Source organism: Oncorhynchus nerka, linkage group LG16 (genome assembly GCF_034236695.1).
Source record: "Oncorhynchus nerka isolate Pitt River linkage group LG16, Oner_Uvic_2.0, whole genome shotgun sequence".
Lineage (NCBI taxonomy): Eukaryota > Metazoa > Chordata > Actinopteri > Salmoniformes > Salmonidae > Oncorhynchus > Oncorhynchus nerka.
Genome location: NC_088411.1, coordinates 34,797,352 through 34,819,952, shown reverse-complemented (window position 1 = coordinate 34,819,952; position 22,601 = coordinate 34,797,352). Strand labels below are relative to the sequence as shown.

Here is a 22,601-nt window from a genome sequence, read left to right as displayed (position 1 = left end):
AGCCTGGGCGCGAACCCAGAGTCTCTGGTGGCACAGCTGGCACTGCAGTACAGTGCCCTTAACCACTGCTTTTGGGGTACTATTTAATGTAGATGCCATTTGAGGACTTGTGAGGCGTCTATTTCTCAAACTAGACACTCTAATGTACCTCTTGCTCAGTTGTGCACCGGGGCCTCCCACTCCTCTTTCTATTCTGGTTAGGGCCCGTTTGCGCTGTTCTGTGAAAGGATTAGTACACAGACATTTACATTTACATTTAAGTCATTTAGCAGACGCTCTTATCCAGAGCGACTTACAAATTGGATTGTACGAGATCTTCAGTTTCTTTGCAATTTCTCGCATGGAATAGCCTTCATTTCTCAGAACAAGAATAGACTGATGAGTTTCGGAAGAACGTTCTTTGTTTCTGGCCATTTTGAGCCTGTAATCAAACCCACAAACGCCGATGCTCCAGATACTCAACTAGTCTAAAGAAGGACAGTTTTATTGCTTCTTTAATCAGAACAACAGTTTTCAGCTGTGCTAACATAATTGCAAAAGGGTTTTATAATGATCAATTAGCCTTTTAAAATGATTAACTTGGATTAGATAACACAACGTGCCATTGGAACACAGGAGTGATGGTTGCTGATATTGGGCCTCCGTACGCCTATGTAGACATTCCATAAAAAATCAGCCATTTCCAGCTACAATAGTCATTTACAACATTTAATGTCTACACTGTATTTCTGATCAATTTGATGTTATTTTAATGGGCAAAAAAATGTGCTTTTCTTTCAAAAACAAGGAAATTTCTAAGTGACCCCAAACTTTTGAACAGTAGTGTATGTAGACACTAGTTTGTTGCGAAGATAACGAAAAGTGTCGGAGTTGCCCTTTAATGATTAATTAATGCAATTTCTTGCATAACAATCAGGGGTTTTGAAAAATTAATAACAGCATTTAAATAAATAAAGATGCAAAAGATTATGAGCTTGTATCATTAGATTTTTGATTAGTATGCCAATATCATTGAAAATTGCTCAAAGAATTTGCAACATAAAAAAAAGTGTCCGGGTGGGTTTGATACCCGAATCTAGGTCAGAGACTGCAACAAAATATCCCTGGGTGTAAGAGGATCTCTTTTGGACTTAGTAAATGTTCTAAACAAACTTTTAGTCTCTCCTCATGTTATTTGTAGAGACAAACCTGATGACAGTGTGAAACACAGACATAGACACATCATGTTCCCAGATGAAAAGCCTCAGAGTTTACCCAGCTAGGGCTGAGTAAGATGAAGACGTGGGATACTGTATGCTGATAGTGAGTCTGTCTGGGAAGATCAAAAGGGAACTTAATAACCAAGGCAGAATTCTGACAGGAAAGACCCTGTCAGTGGAGACAGTCAGGCAGAGTCGTCTAAACAACAACTTGTCACTGCCTTAATTACCAGATGAATAAAAAGAAAAAACGAGTAAAAGGAATGCCTTAAAGGAAATATGCTAATCTACTATGACTTCTGTGTATGTATCACAGGATAATTGTATTTACCGTGTTTGTGAAGCATGACATTTGTAGCATGAATGTGTATGTGAATAGACAGAGGTCCACAACCTCTAGCCTGTGAGGTTGAGTCACTCAGCATTTTTAATTGGTGTGAGTATCAGTTAAATGCTGTGAAAATAGCTGAAAAAAGGCATTCCCAAGATAGCACAGGTTCCCATGAACAAATGTATGGAGTTGGCAATTGCAATTATACCCGATTCCGTAGGCTATGGAGATGCTGGTGATTAAATGGGGCTCATGTTGTGTGTTATCATACTTGCCCAAGGCTACTACTGAAAGTTAATCAGCGAGGATGGCTCTTTTGAGTGAGACAAATAAAAATGTCATAATTGCATGGTATCCCAACATGCATTTATATATGTACTGAGGTCTGATTCACCCCGTTGGAAGGAAGAGGGGAAGATATATTTGTTGTACTTGATTGCCCTAATTTGAGGGATCCTCGGAAATCATTACAAATTACTTCTGGTATAGTTATCACAAAAAGGACATGGACAAGACAAATTGTGGGCGTGAACAATCCATATAGTACCGTCATTGTCATAAATAAAAGAATCATAAAGCTGGCCCCACTCTTAAAAAATGAACTCCTGCTTCCTCCATAAGCGCAGCAGTGGGCAGGGAGGAGGCAGGTGCTCAGGGTGAAGGACTAGTGGACCATTTCTACAGTAAGTGAAGCGTGCATTCCTGCTGCAACTTCTAAGTAGGAGGGTTCTAAGAATGACACTACAAGAACAAACCAATGATGGATGATCAATGTTATGTTCTGTGATCATTCTGTGTTCTGTGGTTCATTATTTCTCACCATTCGCAAAAAGGATTGTGCCCTAATATAAAACATTGTATCTATTCCTCAAAATCCTTTAAATCCCATTCAAAAATCAGATAGCATCTTTGCCTAGAACAGGACCTGTCTACTGCATATTCCTACACCCCCCTTGTGAAATGATAGAGTGAGTAAGAGGGACAAAACGGAAGAAAACGTCTTACATATCTGAATGAGATGCGGAAATGCCACCACTGTCAATCATGAAGGTCAAGTTCAGAAGGAAACAGAATAAAAGACTAGAATAGAAAACAGAATAGAAGACTGAAATAGAAGACTAGAATAGAAAATACAACTTATAAACTAGTAGTCCAGAGGATGATATAGGACGACCAAAACCTGATGGTCAAACGCTCGACTCCATTTACTGGAAGAAAAAAAATGCTGTACAATGTTATTTTTATCCCAAGTAGCGGGAAACAAATGAGATAAACGGTTGGAATTATGTCTTCCTGCTGAATCTCCAACCTGCCTACCGACTCTGACTCTCCGTTGTCTGCCGCTCAAAGCTATCTTAAGTGTGCATATTCCAGTTACCTTTCCTCTCATCAGGAATCAATGAACTCCGCTCCTTAGGGTTGTCAAAGAGGCGTACCCTTTCCACCAGATAAGACAGAGAGATTGGTTAGCAGTGTGCTGTGTCGCCCACATCTCTCTCTGTGAATCGGATGGGGAGTGTGAGGAGAAGGGGTGATGGCTGAGTAAGTGCTGCAATTCATGTCAGTGCACCTGACAGGAACAGGGAAAAGGAGAGGAAGGAAGGGTTGGAGGGTGCTAAATCGGGGTACACTACCATCACAGCTGGGCAGTGCGTGGTTCCACTGATGGTTCCTCTCGCACACAATAGGTTTCTCGTCGCTCAGCGTGTAGCCTTGATCACAGCTGAATGTCACCCTGGTCCCAATGGCAAAATTGTTCCCAAACCGCTTTCCATTGACTGGGATCCCGGGATCTAAGCAGGAATCTGTTTCCATCATAACGCCTGTGGGGATAGAAAGAACGATTTAATTCCACCTTCATGCCTTAAATTCAATAGAAGATGGTGTCGGAATTGCTCTTTACTGTATAAATCATGAGGGGGAGCAAAAAGGAGCTCTCTCCTTTTCCCTTGTGTTCTATTTCATCCCATGGTGGAGGGTTGTCCTCATAAGAAATATTGTAATAATAATGAAATATATATTTTATTAAGGAGTTTTTCCCAGTACAATAAATCAAATAAAATTTTCCAGCCATTTTTCTGGACGTGGCAGTCATGTCTCATCCACCTAATGTCAGACAGTATTGTACTATAGTAACTACAATAATGTAATTATAGGAAACATTTAGGGAATTAATTGGAGTATACAGTTGAAGTCGGAAGTTTACATACACCTTAGACAAATACATTTAAATCCAGTTTTTCACAATTCCTGACATTTAATCATAGTAAAAATTCCCTGATTTAGGTCAGTTAGGATCACCACTTTATTTTAAGAATGTGAAATGTCAGAATAATAGTAGAGAGAATGATTTATTTCAGCTTTTATTTCTTTCATCACATTCCCAGTGGATCAGAAGTTTACATACACTCAATTATTATTTGGTAGCATTGCCTTTAAATTGTTTAACTTGGGTCAAATGTTTCTGGTAGCCTTCCACAAGCTTCCCACAGTAAGTTGTGTGAATTTTACCCCATTCCTCTTGACAGAGCTGGTGTAACTGAGTCAGGTTTGTAGGCCTCCTTGCTCGCACAAGCTTTTTCAGTTCTGCCCACAAATGTTCCACAGGATTGAGGTCAGGGCTTTGTGATGGCCACTCCAATACCTTGACTTTGTTGTCCTTTTGCCACAACTTTGTAAGTATGCTTGCAGTCATTGTCCATCTGGAAGACCCATTTTCAACCAAGCTTTAACTTCCTGACTGATGTCTTGAGATGATGCTTCAATATATCCACATCATTTTCCTTCCTCGTGATGCCATCTATTTTGTGAAGTGCACCAGTCCCTTCTGCAGCAAAGCACCCCCAAAACATGATGCTGCCACCTCCCTACTTCACGGTTGGGATGGTATTCTTCGGCTTACAAGCGTCCCCATTTTTCCTCCAAACATAACGATGGTCATTACGGCCAAACAGTTCTATATTTGTTTCATCAGACCAGAGGACATTTCTCCAAAAAGTATGGTCTTTGTCCCTATGTGCAGTCGCAAAAACCGTAGTCTGGCTTTTTTATGGCGGTTTTGGAGCAGTGGTTTCTTCCTTGCTGAGCGACCTTTCAGGTTATGTCGATATAGGACTAATTTTACTGTGGATATAGATACTTTTGTACCTGTTTACTCCAGCATCTTCACAAGGTCCTTTGCTGTTGTTCTGGGAATGATTTGCACTTTTCGCACCAAAGTACGTTAATCTCTAGGAGACAGAACGCGTCTCCTTCCTGAGCTGTATGACGGCTGCGTGGTCCCATGGTGTTTATACTTGCGTACTATTGTTTGTACAGATGAACGTGGTACCTTCAGGCGTTTGGAATTGCTCCCAAGGATGATCCAGACTTGTGGAGGTCTACAATTGTTTTTCTGAGGTCTTGGCTGATTTCTTTTGATTTTCCCATGATGTCAAGCAAAGGGGCACTGAGTTTGAAGGTAGGCCTTGTAATAAATCCACAGGTACACCTCCAATTGACTCAAATGATGTCAATTTTCCTATCAGAAGCTTCTAAAGCCAAGACATAATTTTCTGTAATTTTCCAAGCTGTTTAAAGGCACAGTCAACTTAGTGTATGTAAACTTCTGACCCACTGGAATTGTGATACAGAGAATTAGAAGTGAAATAATCTGTCTGTAAACAATTGTTGGAAAAATGACTTGTGTCATGCACAAAGTAGATGTTCTAACCAACTTGCCAAACTATAGTTTTTTAACAAGACATTTGTGGAGTGGTTGAAAAACAAGTTTTAATGACTCCAACCTAAGTGTATGTAAACTTCTGACTTCAACTGTATAGTATGGAAGCCTGATTTAAAGTAGAAGAAAATAGAGAGCATGTTCTCTATCATAGTACACTGACGGATGACAGTGGTACATACAAGTGATAATGCCCGTGTTTGGAGGATATATTGGCACGGGTGTTATCACTTTTATGCAATAGGTTACCAACATATTCAAATAATGATTGACATATTTTCATTTAAAAAAATGTTATTTTGATTAATGTATTCATACTATTTCATCCTTCCATGAGATATAGTCCCAACACAAATCTAAGCTTGCTACCCAAGCCGTTCTATCGGTTCGGTTGCCAGAGACACGACCCAGTCGTTAAGTCCTTTTGTTCTATATCTATGGACGTGACCCAGTTGTTTGTTCTAAATGTTCCATTGACATACTGGCTGCCAACATTATTTTCCCTTGCTTGCTAGCTAGCCAACTACAGCTAACTTACATTCACGTCAAACAGTGCAGCCAGAATAACAGCAAAGTAGCTGCATTTGCTTGGTTTATGCTGTTTTCTAGTGACATTTATTTGGATACATCCATAACAATGAGCTAATGATGTGCGATTTCGCCTGGCATAGAAAATGTGCTCTCTTGTCAGGACACTATTGTTCAAACAACACAGCTAACACAATCACTTCAAACTGAAGCTGGAAAGATTGTGAATTAGCTTATTTTTGTTTTGTTTGAACTGTTTTCTAGTAAAAAAAAAAAGATATATGTCCAGAAAAATGATGCCAACTGATTCATGATTTCGACTGGCTGAGAAAAACGGTCTCTTCTCGACTCCCGACACGTTCATTACTATGGGACAGCTGGAGATCGAACTTCAATGTTGCAAATGTCGAAGAGACAGACAGCAACATGTATGCAAATCTCCGCTGTTGAAAACTAAATGTTTGTCTAAAGAAATGGGAGATAATGTCTTGGTGCTTTTTATAGTGGACATCAAATGTATAAATTGTCTGGCTGGGTTGATGAGACAGTGGATTGCCCAGTCAGATGGAAAAGAGTAAATAGGCATTTCAACATCATAGATTTAGCCGGTGGTAATTTGTGGAATAGACACTGGCTGGAATGCGATTTTAACCCATCAGCATCCAGGATTAAATCAAGCCGTTGTATAATGTTATTTACGAAATCATTTGGTCTAAGGGTGCATTCGTAAATTCGCCCTGGCTAACTACTCCAATTCCAGAGGGAAAAATAACTGATGGATTTACGAACGCTCAACAGCCGTTGAATTTGGCCGGTGTCAGTAAACGTTTGCAAATGTTTTAATTATTGCCAGCAGCACATTTACAGTCACCAACGCTCTAGTTAACATGAAAACAGCCTAACCAGCCTAACCAACATGCTCGGATCAACCCTACTCCTCTGGCCAGAGCGTCCAGTGTGCACTCTGAACGCTATGAGAGCGAAACACTCTGAATTTAAGAATGGACAATCTGACAATGCTCTGAATTTACATACGCCTAGAGGGCACTCTGAGCGAACGCTGGCACTCCAGATTGAATTTACGAACGCACCCTAAAGCATTAATTTAAACAGCCTTTGTGACATAACTTTTATTTCGTAGTAATTCTTTTCATTTTTAACATTCCTAAGATATTTTGGCATTTGGAGAAAGAATTAGACTAGCTATTTTACAACGCTATTCAATTATTGATAGATTACTTAATAATCCTATCGCACACCACTGCCTATTGCTATTATTAGTGATATAATGAGTTAAATTAGGTTTCCCTACGCAATCACCAATTCTTTGGTATTTAAATCGCAGTCCTGTTCAGGCAACAACCCCAATGAAGACAAGTTATCCAAATGAAGTGTAAATCTAATTTCACAGCTCCTACACTACTTCAATATGATCACAACACCCACACACAAGCTGAGTTAATATTGACATCACAGCACACGTAGTAAAGTGATATTGCAGCACGTAGTTGTAGCCATGAAACAATGTGTGGATTGACAACACAATGTCCTCTGCTTTTGAAAGGTAGCCCTGTGGATACATTTCCAAATGAAAACGGTAGAACTCACTGTCGTAGCGGATCTGGAAGCCCACGCTGGAGCGACTGTTGTCTGTGGTGAATAGCAGGTACATGTAATTGCTGGTGCTAATGAGAAAATGGGGCGCTTGAGTGCCATGATACTCTCCGATTAAAGGAGAGGAGTTGGAGGGGCCATCCCGAATCTCCAGTGTGTCATAATTAACCTCGGTCTGGAATCTACATGGAAACAGACAGAAAGAAAAGAGAAGTGAATTAGAAGCTACTATTCCATCCAAGCATTTTTCTGTAGTTTACCATGGCAGATTATCTCATATGGAATGATTGAAATAGCTTCATCAGGGATAAGATACATTTGAAACAAAATAGAAACCTGTCAAAGGATATCTTGATGGCGTGATCTTTGTTGGCTTCAATGACCCATTCACAGTTTAACGAGTCTTTGTAGTATCCTGGCCAGCCAGGAGACAGCAGAACTCCGGTTGGAGCTGTTAAATGTCCTCCACAAGGTGCTAGAGGGGAACATGTTTTAGTGGCAATGTTCTGACATAGAGAGCTTACACGTCCATATGCAACGGCATGCAGAATGTAACCGTATAGACTGTCGAGGGGAAACTTTACTCATTATTGTAGCACATTTTCAGCGGCTCTACAATGTTACACCAACAGACAACAATAAAGCAGACCCCCACATGACATGCCCAGTGCCCACCCACTCCACTGACATTGGCAGACTGTATGGATTATTGTTCAACATTATACAGTACCTTCACACCGAGGAACTGCTGCATTCCACACTACGTTTCCATCCTGAATGATGCAGGTTATGGACTCAGACCCATGGGTTTTGATGAATCCTTCATCACATGTGAAAAGAACGGAGCTCCCCAACAAGAAGTGTTCCCCATACCGCTGGCCATTGACAGGGATGCCGGGGTCGTGGCATTCATTCTGACCAAATGCTAGCGAGGAAAATAAAACTGGTTTCAGTGTTTTTCAGTGTTGTTGTTTTTTAATCAATAAGAAGACATCAAACTGGATTCTGTGTCACATTTAACTCATTTGTCTTATCCCAGAAAACACGATGAGAACCTGGTTAATTATTTAGTCACTGAGAATAGAGGCTAATCAGCCAACAAAATGAACACAGCAGAGTGGTGAAGACTGACGCCATGGAGGCAACACATTTCCCTGGCTCATTGTTATTACACTCCTGCTCGCTGACAGTAACTCCCCACACCAGATTGGGAGACATGTCCCTCTCCTCCTGACACAGTGACACGCCAATTCTACGGCGCTGCTATTGAGATGCCACACCACCCCCCGCCATCCCCATCACATGGCTGACACCTCCCCGCCAAGAAAAAAAGAAACCCATCCCTGTCTTAGTCACTGACAGGAGTGTCCAGCGGATTCTGATGCGGAATAAGAATGGTAACAACATCCTCCTCCATTTCATTAACCTTCCCCACCGCTGCAGCCTGCCTCTGTTCCTCTGTGGAGGAGAGACATGTCACTGCGTTGTCTCCCAGGCCGGGGGAGTGCAACGAGACAATGTTTCCTAGAGATAGCAAACAGGCACTGGGGACAGCAATATTCAGACCTAATTTCAGCTCGGTGTGGTACAGGCATAATTCCATTAACATTGGGCACACCCGGATCAGTTCAACATTTTTGTGCTATAGTGTGTCTATGTTGAGGCAGAGGACCTGAACAGACCACTACCATTGCTGTTTTCTGTTCCATGATACTGTCTCTGTAATATCAGCAAAAAAATAGAAACCATATGTTTTTAAATGTTTACCTTCAAGGTTTGGAATTGCCTTGCAGTATTATTGTTTTTCTTATCTTGTGTTTACATATAAAACATGTTTTGGGACCACTGGTAGACACGTTTGCATAACAATATGCATTAAAATGTTAATATTGTAAATGATTAAAATGGCAAACATTCCCAAGCCCCTTTTAAATGGTGTAGTATTGAGAGAAAAGGGCAAATTGTTTATTTGATTTGTCATAATGTCATCTGTTGAATAAAAAAACAGAGTGATCCCACTGGTTACAGACGTCAATTCAATGTCTTTTCCACGTTGGTTCAATGCAATTTCATTGAAATGACGTGGAAACAATGTTGATTTAACCAGTGTGTGCCCAGTGGGAAATCATTTAGTAAACGTGATGCACTACTTATATCTTTAGAGCAGTTAATCAAATGTAATAGAATTAGTAATTATTCAAATGAGATGTTCCTGGTTTAAATTACAGGTAAAATATACAATGGTATACACATCTATGGCCATACAAATTGTTAAATAGAACAGTACCACAGTTCTAGCTAATGGATCTCCATTCTCAAATAGGGATCCTCTAATTTGAAGATTGTTAATAATGTTGATTCGTTACCACTCTTGTGAGAATACACCTGACTAAGCATTTGATTGCATACATCTGAAGCACTATAGAGACAGCTTGACTCAGTAGTTGTGCCACAGGCAGTTCTGAATTGCATATCAGAAGATATTGTGAGGGTCTTCAAAATATTGCAAAATCCCATATCTTTAAAAAGAAGGGGCAATTTACTTGTGTATGTGATGTTAAATCCTTTCCCAGTGTTGGAGTGGTCAGACTGGAACTCCAGGCGCATGATGTGTCCATTGCTGGCGATCTGAGAGGGTACGTCCTTCCCAGAGAACGTGCCGAACGTGGTGGGCTCCGACATCCCGTCATCTTTCACAATAAGGTAGTCAAACTGGGGCTCTACCTCAAAGTCGCTGAAAATTAGATGAATCCTGCTCCCTGACTCTGCGATAATGAGCCACACACAGTTCATGTTGTTCCCATACTCCTCAGGGTAGTTTGGGGAGAGGATTATTCCTGATGGGGTTGTGAAATTGAAGAAGCAGGAGACTGTAAAAATAGATAGGAGCACACACACACACAGATCTGCCATCATGCTTTGACGCATCACACAGTGAGCGAAAATAGCTCTTTTATAAGACATCACTGAAGACATTTTGTTTGAAATGGGATGGATACACGCTTTCCTTTGAATGCTTCAGGTGACACATTCTATTCACTGTACTAGGTGGAAGAATATAACCCAGTGTCATGACAGTGGAGGATATTTGACATTTGAGTCATTTAGCAGACGCTCTTATCCAGAGCGACTTACAGTAGTGAGTGCATACAACCAAGACCTGATTGCCCTTGGCTGATTAGCTGCTTAACCCTTGTTGGATGGCTTAGAGGTGTCAGCCTGCATGCCAGAAGGAAGGTGAAATCAAAAGATTGAATACAGCATTACCTGCAGCAGCAGCTCTTACTTTACATCTGAAAAGTCTCCATTCTCAAAAAAGGCCTCTGTATTGAAACTGTAATGAATAAGCTCAGTGTCTAAAATTATGTTAGTAATGATTGAATTGTATGACTTTCCAAAATAGACAGCGGGGAGTGTTGACCAAGCGACAACAAAACCTGAGAGATGATGACAGCTTTACATGGGTCAGTGGGGATAACCATATCACCTTCCTTCCCTACCTGGCTGGTTCCCTCGGACTGTTGGGTCAGTGGGGATAACCATATCACCTTCCTTCCCTACCTGGCTGGTTCCCTCGGACTGTTGGGACAGTGGGGATAACCATATCACCTTCCTTCCCTACCTGGCTGGTTCCCTCGGACCGTTGGGACAGTGGGGATAACCATATCACCTTCCTTCCCTACCTGGCTGGTTCCCTCGGACCGTTGGGACAGTGGGGATAACCATATCACCTTCCTTCCCTACCTGGCTGGTTCCCTCGGACCGTTGGGACAGTGGGGATAACCATATCACCTTCCTTCCCTACCTGGCTGGTTCCCTCGGACTGTTGGGACAGTGGGGATAACCATATCACCTTCCTTCCCTACCTGGCTGGTTCCCTCGGACTGTTGGGTCAGTGGGGATAACCATATCACCTTCCTTCCCTACCTGGCTGGTTCCCTCGGACTGTTGGGACAGTGGGGATAACCATATCACCTTCCTTCCCTACCTGGCTGGTTCCTCGGACTGTTGGGTCAGTGGGGATAACCATATCACCTTCCTTCCCTACCTGGCTGGTTCCCTCGGACTGTTGGGTCAGTGGGGATAACCATATCACCTTCCTTCCCTACCTGGCTGGTTCCCTCGGACCGTTGGGTCAGTGGGGATAACCATATCACCTTCCTTCCCTACCTGGCTGGTTCCCTCGGACTGTTGGGTCAGTGGGGATAACCATATCACCTTCCTTCCCTACCTGGCTGGTTCCCTCGGACTGTTGGGACAGTGGGGATAACCATATCACCTTCCTTCCCTACCTGGCTGGTTCCCTCGGACTGTTGGGACAGTGGGGATAACCATATCACCTTCCTTCCCTACCTGGCTGGTTCCCTCGGACTGTTGGGTCAGTGGGGATAACCATATCACCTTCCTTCCCTACCTGGCTAGTTCCCTCGGACCGTTGGGACAGTGGGGATAACCATATCACCTTCCTTCCCTACCTGGCTGGTTCCCTCGGATTGTTGGGACAGTGGGGATAACCATATCACCTTCCTTCCCTACCTGGCTGGTTCCCTCGGACTGTTGGGTCAGTGGGGATAACCATATCACCTTCCTTCCCTACCTGGCTGGTTCCCTCGGACTGTTGGGACAGTGGGGATAACCATATCACCTTCCTTCCCTACCTGGCTGGTTCCCTCGGACTGTTGGGTCAGTGGGGATAACCATATCACCTTCCTTCCCTACCTGGCTGGTTCCCTCGGACTGTTGGGACAGTGGGGATAACCATATCACCTTCCTTCCCTACCTGGCTGGTTCCCTCGGACTGTTGGGACAGTGGGGATAACCATATCACCTTCCTTCCCTACCTGGCTGGTTCCTCGGACTGTTGGGACAGTGGGGATAACCATATCACCTTCCTTCCCTACCTGGCTGGTTCCCTCGGACTGTTGGGACAGTGGGGATAACCATATCACCTTCCTTCCCTACCTGGCTGGTTCCCTCGGACTGTTGGGACAGTGGGGATAACCATATCACCTTCCTTCCCTACCTGGCTGGTTCCCTCGGACTGTTGGGTCAGTGGGGATAACCATATCACCTTCCTTCCCTACCTGGCTGGTTCCCTCGGACCGTTGGGACAGTGGGGATAACCATATCACCTTCCTTCCCTACCTGGCTGGTTCCCTCGGACTGTTGGGACAGTGGGGATAACCATATCACCTTCCTTCCCTACCTGGCTGGTTCCCTCGGACTGTTGGGTCAGTGGGGATAACCATATCACCTTCCTTCCCTACCTGGCTGGTTCCCTCGGACTGTTGGGACAGTGAGGATAACCATATCACCTTCCTTCCCTACCTGGCTGGTTCCCTCGGACTGTTGGGTCAGTGGGGATAACCATATCACCTTCCTTCCCTACCTGGCTGGTTCCCTCGGACTGTTGGGACAGTGGGGATAACCATATCACCTTCCTTCCCTACCTGGCTGGTTCCCTCGGACTGTTGGGTCAGTGGGGATAACCATATCACCTTCCTTCCCTACCTGGCTGGTTCCCTCGGACCGTTGGGACAGTGTATCAGATTGATCAATCTCAATGACAGCGCAGTTAATTCAAGTCATGCATTTTTAAATGGCATCTTACACACGCAGCTGGGTTTGTTTCCAGACCACTGGTTGTTTTGCTGGCATGATATCGTTCTCTCGCCGACCAACTCGAAGGCCGCCTGACACTCGAAAGTCAGCATGTCGCCGTGTAAAAAACGCTCCCCTGTTCTTCTGCCGTAGGCCGGAATTCCAGGATCGCCACACCCTCCTTTGTCGATTTCTGTAAAGAAAATATACAACTGTTACAACGTTTAAGTTCATTCATGTGGTTTCAATTCCCAAGGATATCAGGTTAGCTGCTCTTCGGGTTGAATGTCCTAAAACTGACATCCACTGAGCAATCATCAGATCCTGAAAACAGAACATGACAGCTTTCCTCTAACTCAACATTCTTTACACAAGTAAAACATTCTGAAAACCATGGATGGCTCACCTGATACAAGCTATCCCTGGTATAATCCAAGAGAAAACAAGACAGTCGAGAGTTGTTTATTTCCTCTACATTTTCAGGTGGAGGCAGCATTTTCTAGCAGGAGTAAAATGACAGTGACAAATGAATGACGTTCTGGAAGAGTTCATTTTTGTGTTAACAACCAGTGTGTCAGCTCAGCTGCTGCCGCTCCACTGGTCCATCTGAGCAATAATCTACAGGGGATGGGTTTTATTCCAGCAGCACATTCAACAACCTTTGTGAGGTGTTAAGTGCCGGTTAAATACCTTTGGATCTGCCAAGAGCAATTAGTTGAAGGATCTATGCGGAAGCTCCACAATCAGTAAGGGCATATCAGCCCAATCGCAACCGTGATAGAGATGTAAACTGTCTTACTAAGGCTATGCCATTCTCTTAAATACTAATATGTAAACATGCCTCAAGTGGCTGGCCATCACTGAATCTACTGTCCAATAACCTACATTATGAGGAGCTGGAAGTCAAGTCAGCAGTCCAGAACATGTTTACCATTTCAATGCATATTGTGGGTGAAATTGCAAACATTGTTGAAAGAGTAAGCAGGAGATAACATTAAAATATGGGTACCCGGTGGTCTGTTTCAGATTTAATTAGAATATTTCAGAGTAGTCATAAACAAGTCAAAGCATCATATCAATGTCCACAGATAACAGAGACATGTTTAATTTATGTTTATGATGTCTCTGTTTAACAGTTTTCTGGGAGATATAAACTATATATAGAGTTGTAGTCGGAAGTTTACATACACTTAGGTTGGAGTCATTCAAACTCGTTTTTCAACCACTCCACAAATGTCTTGTTAACTTGTTATGGCTGCAATCCCGATATCGGGATAAGTGTCATCAACAACCGCTGAATAGCATAGCGCTACATACAATAAATATTATGAATATTTATATTCATGAAATTACAAGTGCAATATAGGAAAACACAGGTTAGCCTTTTGTTAATCTACCTGTCATGTCAGATTTTGAAATAATGCTTTACAGAGAAAGCAATCCAAGCGTTTGTGTAAGTTTATCGATCGCACGATAAAACATTACGTACACTTAGCATCAGGTAGCTCGGTCACAAAAATCAGAAAAGCAATCAAATTAATCGTTTACCTTTGATGATCTTTGGATGTTTTCACTCACGAGACTCCCAGTTACACAACAAATGTTCCTTTTGTTCCATAAAGATTATTTTTAGATCCAGAATACCTCCGTTTGTTTGTCGCGTTATGTTCAGAAATCCACAGGAAAGAGCGGTCAGGACAACGCAGACGAAAATTCCCAATAGTTTCCATAATGTCCACAGAAACATGTCAAACGTTTTTTATAATCAATCCTCAGGTTGTTTTTAAAATATATAATCGATAATATATCAACCGCAAATGTCTTTCACAGTAGGAGAGGGGAAAACAATGGCTGTCCAAATTCTGTTGCGCGAGCAAAATTCATGTGACCACTTGACGCGATGTTATCGTTCTGGCTCATTTTTCAAAATAAAAGCCTGAAACTATGTCTGAAGACTGTTGACACCTTGAGGAAGCGATAGGGAAAGGAATCTGGTTCATATCCCTTTAAATCCAGCAAAGGGAGGCTATGGAACATGGAGTTTTCAAAATAGAAGCCACTTCCTGTTTTGATTTTCCTCAGGTTTTCGCCTGCAATATCAGTTCTGTTATACTCACCGACAAAATTTGGACAGTTTTGGAAACTTTAGAGTGTTTTCTATCGAATACTACTAATAATACGCATATATTAGCAACTGAGACTGAGGAGCTGGCTGTTTACAATGGGCACCTTTTCATCCAAGCTACTCAATACTGCCCCTGCAGCCATAAAAAGTTAACAAATTATAGTTTTGCCAAGTAGGGTAGGACATCTACTTTGTGCATGACACAAGTAATTTTTCCAACAATTGTTTACAGACAGATTATTTTACTTATATATCACTGTATCACAATTCCAGTGGGTCAGATGTTGACATACACTAAGTTGACTGTGCCTTTAAACAGATTGGAAAATTCCAGAAAATGACGTCATGGCTTTAGAAGCTTCTGATAGGCTAATTGACCTAATTTTAGTCAATTGGGGGTTTATCTGTGGATGTATTTCAAGGCCTACCTTCAAACTCAGTGCCTCTTTGAAAGACATCATGGGAAAATCAAAAGAAATCAGCCAAGACCCCAGAAAAAAATTGTAGACCTCCACAAGTCTGGTTCATCCTTGGGAGCAATTTCCAAAGGCCTGAAGGTTCCACGTTCATCTGTACAAACAATAGTACGCAAGTATAAACACCATGGGACCACGCAGCCGTCATACTGCTTATGAAGGAGACGCGCTCTCTCTTCTAGAGATGAATGTACTTTGGTGCGAAAAGTGCAAATCAATTCCAGAACAGCAGCAAAGGACCTTGTGAAGATGCTGGAGGAAACAGGTACAAAAGTATCTATATCCACAGTAAAACGAATCCTATATCGACATAACCTGATAGGTCGCTCAGCAAGGAAGAAGCCACTGCTCCAAAACCGCCATAAAAAAGCCAGACTACGGTTTGCAAATGCACATGGGGACAAAGATCATACTTTTTGGAGAAATGTCCTCTGGTCTGATGAAACAAAAATATAAATGTTTGGCCATAATGACCATTGGTATGTTTGGAGGGAAAAGGGGGAGGCTTGCAAGCTGAAGAACACCATCCCAACCGTGAAGCACGGGGATTGCAGCATTATGTTGTGGGGGTCCTTTGCTGTAGGAGGGACTTTTGCACTTCACAAAATAGATGGCATCATGGGGTAGGAAAATTAAGTGGATATATTGAAGCAACATCTCAATACATCAGTTAAAGTAAAAGCTTGGTTGCAAATGGGTCTTCCAAATGGACAATGACTGCAAGTATACTTCCAAAGTTGTGGCAAAATGGCTTAAGGACAACAAAGGCAAGGTATTGGAGTGGCCATCACAAGGCCCTGACTTCAATCCTGTAGAAAATGTGTGGGCAGAACTGAAAAAGCGTGTGCGAGCAAGGAGGCATACAAACCTGACTCAGTTACACCAGCTCTGTCAAGAGGAATGGGGCAATATTCACACAACTTATTGTGGGAAGCTTGTGGAAGGCTACCCGAAACGTTTGACCCAAGTTAAACAATTTAAAGGCAATGCTACCATATACTAATTGAGTGTATGTAAACTTCTGACCCACTGGGAATGTGATGAAACAAATAAAAGCTGAAATAAATCATTCTCTCTACTATTATTCTGACATTTCACATTCTTAAAATAAAGTGGTGATCCTAACTGACATAAGGCAGGGCATTTTTACTAGGGTTAAATGTTGGGAATTGTGAAAAACTGAGTTTAAATGTATTTGTCTAAGGTGTATGTAAACTTCCGACTTCAACTGTAAATATAGCTCCAGTCAAAAGTGTGGATACACCTACTCATTCAAGGGTTTTAATTTATTTACGGTTTTCTACATTGTAGAATAATAGTGTAGACATCAAAACTATGAACACATATGGAATCATGTCGTAACAAAAAAACGGTTAAACAAATCTAAATATATTTCAGATTTGAGATTCTTCACAGTAGCCACCCTTTGCCTTGATGACAGCTTTGCACACTTGGCATTCTCTCAACCAGCTTCATGAGGAATGCTTTTCCAACAGTCTTGAAGGAGTTACCACATATGCTGATCACTTGTTGGCTGCTTTTCCTTCACTCTATGGTCTAACTCATCCCAAACCATCTCATTTGGTTTGAGGTCGGGTGATTGTGGAGACCAGGTCATCTGCTGCAGCACTCCATCACTCTCCTTCTTGGTCAAATAGCAATTACATAACCAGGAGGTGTGTTTTGGGTCATTGTCCTATTGAAAAACAAATGATAATCCCACTAAGTGCAAACCAGATGGAATGGTGTTTCGCTGCAGAATGCTGTGGTAGCCATGCTGGTTGAGTGTGCCTTGAATTCTAAATAAATCACAGACGGTGTCACCAGCAAAGCACCCCCACACCATCACACCTCCTCCTCCATGCTTCATGGTGGGAACCACACTTTCGGTTATCATCCGTTCACCTACTCTGCGTCTCACAAAGACAAGGCAGTTGGAACCAAAAATAACAAATTTGGACTCATCACACCAAAGGACAGATTTCCACTGGTCTAATGTCCATTGTTCGTGTTTTATGGCCCAAGCAAGTCTCTTCTTCCTATTGGTGTCCTTAAGTAGTGGTTTCTTAGCAGCAATCGACCATGAAGGCCTGATTCACCCAGCCTCCTCTGAACAGTTAATGTTGAGATGTTTCTATTACCCTATCTGGGGTGCAATCTGAGGTGCAGTTAACGCTACTGAAATATCCTCTGCAGAAGAGGTTAACTCTTGGTCTTCCTTTCCTGTGGCAGTCCTCATGAGAGCCAGTTTCATCATAGCGCTTGATGGTTTTTGCGACTATACTTGAAGAAACTTTAGAAGTTATTGAAATGATCCACATTGACTGACCTTCATGTATTAAAGTAATGATGGACTGTTGTTTCTCTTTGCTTATTTGAGCTGTTCTTGCCATAATATGGACTTCACTCAGCTCCTTGTGAGACATCCCTCAAAATCAATGTTCTCACAGTGAGCCTACCTTAGCCAGTTGCATGAGAGAAAATCTGAATTATCACAGAATAAATAACAAATAGGCCCATAGAATGTGCTACAGGAAGGAATTATGTAAGTAAAATACAAGTTAGGGGCAACATATCCACTAGAAGCCTTTGCCTAAAGGAAATGCGTACCTGCTTGCAAAGTTACTTTAATGATATTATGCAATGATTCTTATCCTTAATCCGTAACGTTCATTATATTTACTGATTCATACAGTATGTGCCTATAGTCTTCAGAATATATATTTTTATGAATTCCCCATTGGGATACCATGATTCTCTTCCATCCAACTGATATATGTTGTTTCATTATTACACAAGCAATTACTTATGTACAGTAGTGCTTATACAGTATGTATGGGTTATAAATGTTTCATATAGTCCGTCTATAGGTATCACTTTTTTTGCCAACATTTATCAGACAGATGCATAATACAAGTGAACAAGCCTGACTTAATACTCCCCCAGATTGTATATACAGTAGACATGGACACCTACTGTATGCGGACCCCTGACAATGAGTCCTACCTGGTTCTGCTGTCAACGTTGACACCCGGACTGTAGGCACAGGTTTGAAGTTGGGTTTATACAAAGTTAATGGAGGTGGTGTTGTTGTGCAGGGTTCTGCATTGTGTTAAATTGACGATTGTGTCAACTCTCTGTATGACCATATAAGGTAAGGGTTGACCCTTGAGGAGGTAATAGTAATCTCTAAATGGAAAGTGGATGGTGGTGACAATGGACTCTCTGTATGACCATATAAGGTAAGGGTTGACCCTTGAGGAGGTAATAGTCATCTCTAAATGGAAAGTGGATGGTGGTGACAATGGACTCTCTGTATGACCGTATAAGGTAAGGGTTGACCCTTGAGGAGGTAATAGTAATCTCTAAATGGAAAGTGGATGGTGGTGACAATGGACTTTCCATACAGTGTTTCCAAACAAAAGTGTAAACTAATAACTTTCAAAAGTTCACAGACGGTCGTGGCCCATGGATAAACTCAACAGTTTAGAAAAAAAGATAGTAGTTTATTGGAGTCTAACTAGCCTATAGCATTGCTGTTTTATGGGTTGTAATATCGTTTACAAGCTAATTGCCCTGCTTAATTAACATTGGTGTCCTGCCGTTTCTGGGCTGGTTCTATCTGGAAAAAGGTATCTGTGAATTAATATTCAGTAGCATTCATTTTTGTTTCACAGAGTAAACATTGATTCATTATTAAAGCAATACAAACACTCTCTCCCAGTCAGAACAATAATTTGTCTAACTGTGGCAATAAATCGGCATACCAGGTTTGATTGAACAGGGGCCTAAATACAATTTACTTCCACCTAGCAGTTGAGTGGAATGGAAAATGACTTCCAAAGCAAACAGTGTCCCTACAGTATTTATCAGCAACGCAAATCTCTTCTCTCTCACAGCATGACACTACTTTAATGTAGGTGTGTTGACTGTGCCCAGTAACCCAGTAATAACTTATTAGTGCAAGTTCAGTGCTATTCATCAGTTGGAAGGAATTAGTCCCACCATCTGATACTGGGAATGAATTACAGTTCATGCTGGTGGAGGGAAATTCTGGACATTAGTGTTTATTGAAACAGATGTTTAGATACATATATAGATGGGGCTGCAAAACTCCTTTCCCAAGATTCCTGAAATTACAACGGAATAAGCAGGAAATGTGGGAAATCTCCAACCAGGATTTTTGGAAAACCAAGGAATTTGGGGAACGTTACTGGAATTTTGCAACCCTATTTATAGAACTTTGCTTTGCTGTTGCATTTCATCTGGAAAACTAACTTGTCTGTGTCGATCACATGCTGGCCCATTTAATATTTTGCTGAATCTGCAGAATTGATGTCTTGGCTGGAATATGATTTTAACCAATCAGCATTCAGGATTAGACCCACCCGTTGTATAATGAACATCATTCTATGGGTTGTAGAGAAACGCACACATACTGTAGTATGTGGAAATGGTAGGCTGACCAACACGTTACATATCAAATGTGACTTATGCTGACAAGTACCACCAACTATGAGATCTCAAATAAGCATGGCCTCAACATGAAATGGTAGATGTACAGGGTCTAAATCCAGACCAAATCCATTATTTGGCAGACCATTGCATATGTTCTGAAAGAGCATAGGAAGTGTACCTTCATATGTGGCCTTGAATCCTTGGGACCCGATGGTGTCATCAGACTGGAGATGGAGCCACATCTGGTTGCTCATACTGACTATCAGGTCAGGAACACTAGACCCTGTCAGCCTAAAACACATAACATGGAACTCAATGACTCATTAACTTATTGTCTCTTACCCACATCAGTAGTTTAATTTATTGTTTTCATGCTCCAAAAACTATGGTCATTATTTTCAAGTAAACGGGAAAATGTGTATTAATTACATGACAATTATGTTCAATGTATTATCAGAATAACTGCCCCAATCTATTGTCCTAGTTCGTCTGTGTAGACTACAGCATAGTTCGGTGCAACTTAAAAATCCTACAGTGAATGCTGGAGGGAAGGGTTTGAGCGAAAATATTGAGGGAAAGTTTCGAGATAGTAAATGATAAATTCAGGGTATCTGCAGAATACTCACACATAGAGCACTCTCCTGGCATCGCCAATCTTCCCTCCATCCCCACTGTTAGCGTGTCATATCCTCTCTCAAGATCAAACTCCTCAAAGGCAAGCTTGATAACCTGCTCAAAACAGGATATATGTTCCACATTGGTTCAAGGACAGCCATGATAACATGGCCGTAAACCATTTTGCAATTGAACTATTTACACAATGCTTATTTTGTTACTCTTCTATTCATTCTGATACAAAGTGCTTTATTTTCCTAGAAATGGTATCAATTAAAAATAATTAAATCATAGCAAATTCCCTTTAAAGTGGTTGGGATGTAGCCCTTTCCTGCAGTCAAATGACCTAGTGGCCTCATGGGTGGAATGTTATTCATATTTCATAATGGATAAACGTTATAGAAGAAGAAAAAAAGCTGCAGAAAATCTGGTGGTTCTTTGTGAAACGGTTCTGTTATATTTCAGTCTTCTGTGATGTATATAAAGTGTAATATTGGGATGCAATCTCAAAATGTAATACATTTCAATACATTACATTACTGTATATCTGACATGGTACATGTGTTTTCTTTTTTTTTAAGCCAAAGACCATGTGTGTGAGGTGTATACTTTTGTTTCAAAGTAGATTTGTTTAAGACTAGCAAGAAAGACTCTGTGTGACCCTGATTTAGCCCACTGCCGTAATTAAATACATATTTCAGGATTGGTGTGGTTTTGCAACACAATCTAATAACATTTGAATAGTGTAATGCTCTATGATTTAATTCTAACCATAGATCCCATGAAATAATATTGAGTCTTTTATCATGTATTGTAGAAAAACATCATAGTACTCTGGTATGCACCATAACAAACATAGCTTATTCATATTAGAGCAGCAAAAGACATCAACATTGCAGCTACTGCAGCTCTATACTTTCAAACACTTGTTGTGTGTGTGTTCTGTGGTAAACAGAATAATTAGCATTGCATAGTATTTGCAAAAAAAAAGCACTGCTGTCACAGCTACCTGGGAGACTAAAATAATGAAACCATGAAATACATTTGCAAATCATTTCGTGGTGGCAGTGCAATGATGAACTGGAAAAGAGCAGTTCAAGTATTTGCAATGCCTGGGCACGAACAAAGGCTTGAGAAAAAAAAGATGGCTCCACTTTTGATGCCGGCACAGGAAGAAAGGCAGTTAAAAGAAAATTGGATTTGAGCAGAGATTGCTTGAAGGGAAGAAATAAAGCTTAATTAGGACAAGCCCATTATCAACATCCTCAAATTCTCTCAATTGCACCATTAAATAACCATTATTCCATCCATATTTTTTTCTCCTGAGACTCAAAAGCAAATGTATTACCTGTGTAGGTTGGGCTATCCTCACTGAAATGTGTAGTACCAAGCCAAGGGGCCCAAAGTGAATGATCAATGTGAGAGCCTAAACCCTTGAGTACGAGTTCACTGATAGCCAGTTTGCTTTTCAAGAGCCACTTATAACTCACCCTGTCATGTAAACTCAACTATTCTGATATAAAACATTGCAGGGATTGATGATAATAATAGCTCATGTAAAGATCTAACACACACACACACACACACACATTTTTCCTCAATGACCAATGACTGCTAACCAAGAATAATAGTCATTTTAATAGAACTTAACAATACAATAATAGATTTGTAGATTTGATAAACTTGGGTTTAATTAGACTGCGAAACCCTCTGTTTGTAATTCAATCTTCATGCATTGCACTTCAAAGCGCACAAAAACTCTAAATTGTCTAAGGATAATTCTGGTTTTGTGGCAATTCAATGTCCATGAGATGTCAATCTTCGTTGACCTTTGACATCTCCGCTCCAGCAGGTGCCATCTGAGAGAAATCTCATTAAAGGAAAAGTCCTTTTAAAATGCATCATACTGGGTTGATTTCTGTATTTTTAAAGT

At 41.4% G+C, this 22,601-nt stretch overlaps 1 protein-coding gene across 1 annotated transcript in view; it reads right to left on the bottom strand.

The window, feature by feature from the left end:
• Positions 1-22,601, bottom strand: part of LOC115144502 (CUB and sushi domain-containing protein 1-like) — a 415,143-nt gene that overhangs the window by 111,528 nt on the left and 281,014 nt on the right. The window contains 9 exon segments of the mRNA XM_065002644.1: positions 3,165-3,353; positions 7,388-7,575; positions 7,730-7,868; positions 8,124-8,318; positions 9,937-10,263; positions 13,005-13,187; positions 20,232-20,344; positions 20,680-20,725; positions 20,728-20,782. Coding sequence (XP_064858716.1) covers positions 3,165-3,353; positions 7,388-7,575; positions 7,730-7,868; positions 8,124-8,318; positions 9,937-10,263; positions 13,005-13,187; positions 20,232-20,344; positions 20,680-20,725; positions 20,728-20,782 — 1,435 coding nt within the window.